A 5,180-nucleotide genomic window follows, 5' to 3' on the forward strand; every position below is an offset into this window, starting at 1 on the left:
GGGGGGACCCGTCAATATTTTATCGGGGTGAAAACTTCGATGGGGATGTAATTTAATTAGGAGAAATTTGGCGGCTGTTTGGAAGCTGTTTAGCACCGGCGGTGGGTGTGATGGGGGGGGGGGGGGGGGAGGTGTTGGGGGGGGGGGGGGGGGGCAACTTTAGGCGGGATTTTTTTTTCTTTCTGAATTCTTCGGGGCCTCCTCTTCAGGCAGAAGCGGCCGCTCCGGGATGCGGCTGCGCCCACAAAGCGTGGGCTGCGGGGGCTGCTGGGGAGGGGATGGCCGTGGCCGAATCGATAGGAGATTGCATTAATTATGATTTCGATTGATACGCTCAAGTCTCCCTCTGAACGCCGCAAAAGGCTCTTCCTTCTTCTTCTTTTTTTTTTTTCCTTCCCTTCTTTTCCCCCATTTTTTTCCCTCGTCCTCCCTCTGCCCCCCTCCCCTACCCCCTGTTATAGAGCCGGAGAGGAGATGAAAAGGCTTGTAGTTTTAAATTCAATGTGACAGCTCTGGAAAGAGCGGATGATGAATCTCCTATTATTGGATCAGTCTATTTGCCGCTCAATGTCTCTCTGTAATTGGAGCAACATCACTTTAAAGGTTCAGAGAGTAGAGCATTTCTGGTGAAAAATCCCCACAACACGCTGGTGAATGTTTTAAAGGGAAATCTATTAGTGATTTGGAGAGGGGAGGGGACAAGGGGGGCCGGCTGGGGGGGGGGGGGGGGGGGGGCGCTGTGCGCGTGCGGCGCTCCGGCTGTTCGCTATTTAACGGGGATCGGTGGGCTCCGTGCGTTCCCCTCCGTCTCCCCCGCACCCTCCCCTGCCCGCCCGGCCCCCGCCGCCCTCCTCGGGCTGGAGTTCGTATCAAAGCCCCCTTGTCTTGTTGTGACAGCTCTGATATTGTTTATTGAGGCTGGATGTCAGGTATAATTAGCAATCGATATGGAAAACGTTCGCTCCCCACACTGGCACGTCTCTGACGTCAGGACCGATTAACGTTTCTTATTGGTCCCAAATTCCCCCAGCCTGAGCTAATTATTGGGAGCCTGATGTTGATAAAGTTAAAGCGCCCGGGCGCCCTGCAGCATGAGCCCCTCGCCGCGCCGCCTCCTCCGGCAGCAGCACCCCCGGCCGCAGCCGCCCCGCCGCCAGCACCCCCGGAGCCGCCGGCAGCCCCCCCGGCACCCCCCGCCTCGTTAGAGCCGCCCCCATGATGGACAGCCGCATCCTGGAGCATCCCCATGCCCAGTTCGGGGGCATGGTGGGCTTCCCTTACCCTCTCGGCCACCACCACGTCTACGAGCTGGCCGGCCACCAGCTGCAGTCGGCGGCCGCTTCGGTGCCCTTCTCCATCGATGGATTACTGAGCGGCTCCTGCGCGGCCTCCGTGGTCACCCCCGCTCCTCTCATCCCCTCGGGCTGCGGGGTGAGCGCGGACACGCAGCCCTTCAAGCTCGCAGGTAGGAGCGGCGCCGCGCCCTTCGCTGCGGGAGAACGGGGCCCTCGCGGAGCCCCGAGGGGGCGGGATGGGATGGGACGGCGGGGGGGGGGGGGGAAGAGGGGGGGGCGGGCGGTGAGAGCCCCCCCGGCGCGGAGCCGCGCTGCGCCCCGAACAATAGCGGAATAACGGCCCGGCCCGGGGCCTGCCCCGACTTCACGGCCGGAGTGGGGGCTCGGGCCGTACCGACCCGCCCGGGGAGAACGGGAAGCGGAATCCTGGAGAGCGACGGGGTTTGGAAAACGATGAGCGACCATTTTTAGTTTTACGCTTATTTGTATTTATTTCTAAAAAGCGATACGACCGAAGAGAAACGATCTTTTTCCCTCCCCTCCCGGCCTTGTAGCACAGCTATTGTTCAGCCATCAGAATGTCGCCCAAACCTCCTTGTATCAATCCCGGAATATCTCCATTCAGGAAAAAATAAAATAAAACGTTCCGCATCTATTCTTATAATAATAACAATAATAATAATAATTTCCACGCTCGGCGAGGAGCGGCCGTGAGCCCCGACCGGCGTCGTCCGTCCCCAGGGAGGCCCCGAGCGCTCAGCCCACAGCCGGGGCCGCGAGTGGGAGCGGCTGCGGCCGTCGGGGCTGGGGAAGGGAACGCGGGGCGGGGGGGGCGTCTTTCATCGCTATTATTGTTCTAATTCGATCCTGGGTGGCTGGAGCAAATATTGGAACTTCTCTCTCTCTCTCTGCCAGTGCCCATGGAGAGCTTCCTTCAGGATAAATGTTGTGTAAAGTACATTTTCGGAGGAGGCGAGGGCCGATGGGCTCCTGCCCGTTTTTAGCTCAGGTGTGTGCATAACCCCGCTGTTCTACCGACGTTACCGAGCACGGAAGTTTGAAGGCTCCTGTGAATGGCAGGGAGGGGGGAGAAGGCCTCTCTTCGGAGAGCTGAGGGTATTTCTGCCTTTTCAGACTCTGGTGACCCGGACAAAGAAAGTCCTGGCTGTAAGAGGAGACGAACCCGCACCAATTTTACCGGCTGGCAGCTCGAGGAGCTGGAAAAGGCGTTTAATGAGAGCCATTATCCGGACGTGTTTATGCGAGAGGCTCTGGCTCTCAGGCTGGACTTGGTGGAGTCCAGAGTGCAGGTAAACCCCGACCCGCTCCCCTTCCTTCTCCTCGGACCCAGCGACTTCCCGGAGTTCCAACCCTGGGCCGGGCCCGCAGCCCCGCTCCGCTTTGTTCCCAACCTCCGCTCGGTCGCTGCTGTTTCATTTTTATTATCTTTATTTCTTAAAATAATAATAATAATAATAATAATAATAATTAGAAATAAGCAGGCTCGCAAACTGGCAGCCAACAGTGGTACTCCATCGTAGGTTCCCAAAATGTTCTTATTTTCCTTCGTAAGCGTTTCTCTTTCAACGAGCCAAGGCTGAAAAATGACGATGTAAATGCGGGGCTCAATCACGGGCCGGGATCCTCCGGGCGATGTCGGTGCAGCTCGGGGCGTGCGGGATGTTTTCAGCTTCATTTACCGGCTTGCCAGGCTCGGGCAGCATCTGTTTGCTTAAACTGAGCTTAAAGAAAAAAATAACAGCAATGGAGTCTGTGGGTCTCTCCCTGCTGCTGCGCGTCGCGGGGCCGCTGTGCCCGGGGAGCGGATGAGTTTGTCCGGGGCCGCGGGCTGAGGCCGCACCGCGAGTGCGGAGCTGCGGAGGTTCCGTTCCGCGGAGCGCTGCTCGCCGAGGGGCGGCTCAGCCCCGACACTGCCCGGGTCGGTACGGGGCAAAGAAGCCGCGATGGGGGCAGCGAAATGCCGGGCCGTATCCCAGGGCTCTGGCTGCGGGCGTGGACGGGCCGCTGTGCCCGTGGGGAAGCGACGTGCGTAGGGCCGATACACGGCTGCAGGGCCAGAGCAGGCGGGGTTTCAGTGATTTCTCCCCTAAACTCCAAAAGCAACCCCAATTTTTGGTCTGTGCCGGCCTCCCCTCAGCGCCTCTGCTCCGTGTTCTGGACGGGAGGAGGATAAGGCCAGGCGGCCCTTCTGGCTCCCCCCCGCTATGCTCTGTTCCAGCGCGCTCTGCACGATGCTGGGAGTGGGGGGCGGGGGGTGGGATTGGGCCCAGGCCCGATGCTTCTGCACCCCTGGGCCGCGGGGAAGAGCTGAGGGAATGGATGCTTTCCCTTCCCCTCCCTCGGTGCGGGCCCGGTGCGGCGTGTGTGTGCGTGAGTGTGCATCCCCCCCTCCTTGATTATTATTATTCTTTTCTGCTCCCTCCCGCGCTCTCCATCTCGCAGACATCCGGTGCTGGGCGCTGCCGGCACCTCGACGGGTGGACAGGGGAGGCCTGAGCTGCGCTTCTCCCCCTCCCTGCTCTGCCCTGGCCACCTTGGGGCCGGTGAGCTGGGTGTTAACTGCTTCTCGTTGTTCGGTGTGTAGGTCTGGTTCCAAAACCGCCGGGCCAAATGGAGAAAGAAAGAGAACACGAAGAAAGGCCCGGGGCGGCCGGCTCACAACTCGCACCCTACGACGTGCAGCGGGGAACCCATGGACCCCGAGGAGATCGCCCGCAAAGAGTTGGAGAAGATGGAGAAGAAGAAACGCAAACACGAGAAAAAGCTTCTCAAAAGCCAAAGCCGCCACCTCCACTCGCCCAGCGGCCTCTCCCTGCACAGCACGCCCAGCTCGGACAGCGACAGCGGCGGCGGGGGGGGCCTCTCGCCCGCCCCACCCGAGGCGAAGCCCCGCGGGCAGCCCCCGCCGCCCCACCCGCCGCCTCCCGCCGCCGCCGCCTCCTCTGAGCCGCCCCCCAGCAGCTGCGACCAAACGGCAGAGCCCTTCTACCCCAGCCAAAGAAGCGGGGCCGGCCGGCTCCAGCGCCCGCCCGACAAGGACTGCGCGGCCGCACCGTCGGGGGACGGCAGCGGCGGAGCGGGGGGGCCCCGGGGAGCCGGCAGCTTCCACAAGCTCAACCCCTTCAGCGTGGAGAGCCTGCTCTCCGATTCGCCCCCCCGCCGCAAGGCCGCCCTGGACTTCCCCAGCCTCCAGCCCTGCGCTCCCCGCACCCTCATCGGCAAAGGACACTTCTTGCTCTACCCCATCACCCAACCCCTGGGCTTCATCGTGCCGCAGACCGCCCTCAAGGCCAGCCCGGGCCCCGAGGCTGGGCAGCCCCCCCGGGACTCCCCGCTGCCCGCCGCCAACCCGGGCCCCCCCGCTTTCGGCTCCGAACCGGCGCCCGCCGGCGCTCAGCCCGGCCCCAGCTCCACGGACACTGCCGCTGGCCCCGCGCCGCCCCCTCCCGCCGGATCCTCTCCCCGTTCCGCGGCCGCGCACGGTGATCCGGCGGCGGCGGCTCCCGCGGAGGGCGGCTCCTTCCCACGGCCCAAATCGCCGGTTCGGGCCCGGGACGGGAGCGCGACACCCAGGGATAAATCGGACTGCGGCCCTACGGAGGGGGGCCTCGACGGCGAGGAGGTGGACATGGACTGAGGGGGCGAAAATCCCAACAAACCCGACAAAAGAAAAGCAAACAACAACCCTCTCTCCCCCCCCACACACAAAAAAGCAGCAAAACCGAACCGCACACACAAAAAAACAACACCAAACCAAACAATAATAACGAAAGCACCCACCCGACAACGCCAAACACCAAACACCCCTCCGCCCGTCGCCAGTAAGAAATGGGGGTTGGGGGCAGCTGGGGGGGGGGGGGGGGG

At 62.3% G+C, this 5,180-nt stretch overlaps 1 protein-coding gene across 1 annotated transcript; it reads left to right on the forward strand.

Moving 5' to 3' along the window:
* Positions 1-1,215: 1,215 nt before the first annotated feature.
* Positions 1,216-5,114, forward strand: UNCX (UNC homeobox). Its single transcript, XM_042864702.1, has 3 exons — positions 1,216-1,465; positions 2,430-2,605; positions 3,901-5,114. Exons 1-3 carry the CDS (start codon positions 1,216-1,218, stop codon positions 4,951-4,953), a joined length of 1,479 nt encoding a protein of 492 aa, XP_042720636.1. The 3' UTR covers positions 4,954-5,114.
* Positions 5,115-5,180: the final 66 nt, after the last annotated feature.

The sequence above is a fragment of the Lagopus leucura genome, unplaced genomic scaffold (assembly GCF_019238085.1).
Source record: "Lagopus leucura isolate 7727_CA_CO unplaced genomic scaffold, USGS_WTPT01 Super-Scaffold_760, whole genome shotgun sequence".
Classification (NCBI taxonomy): Eukaryota; Metazoa; Chordata; class Aves; order Galliformes; family Phasianidae; genus Lagopus; species Lagopus leucura.

What these genes read in the sequence shown, in the direction of transcription:
- UNCX (XM_042864702.1), top strand. Translation starts at nt 1,216, where the DNA reads ATGATGGACAGCCGCATCCTGGAGCATCCCCATGCCCAGTTCGGGGGC. An exon ending in GCAGCCCTTCAAGCTCGCAG is followed by an intron (nt 1,466 to 2,429) that starts GTAGGAGCGGCG and finishes CTGCCTTTTCAG; the next exon opens with ACTCTGGTGACCCGGACAAA. An exon ending in TGGTGGAGTCCAGAGTGCAG is followed by an intron (nt 2,606 to 3,900) that starts GTAAACCCCGAC and finishes TTCGGTGTGTAG; the next exon opens with GTCTGGTTCCAAAACCGCCG.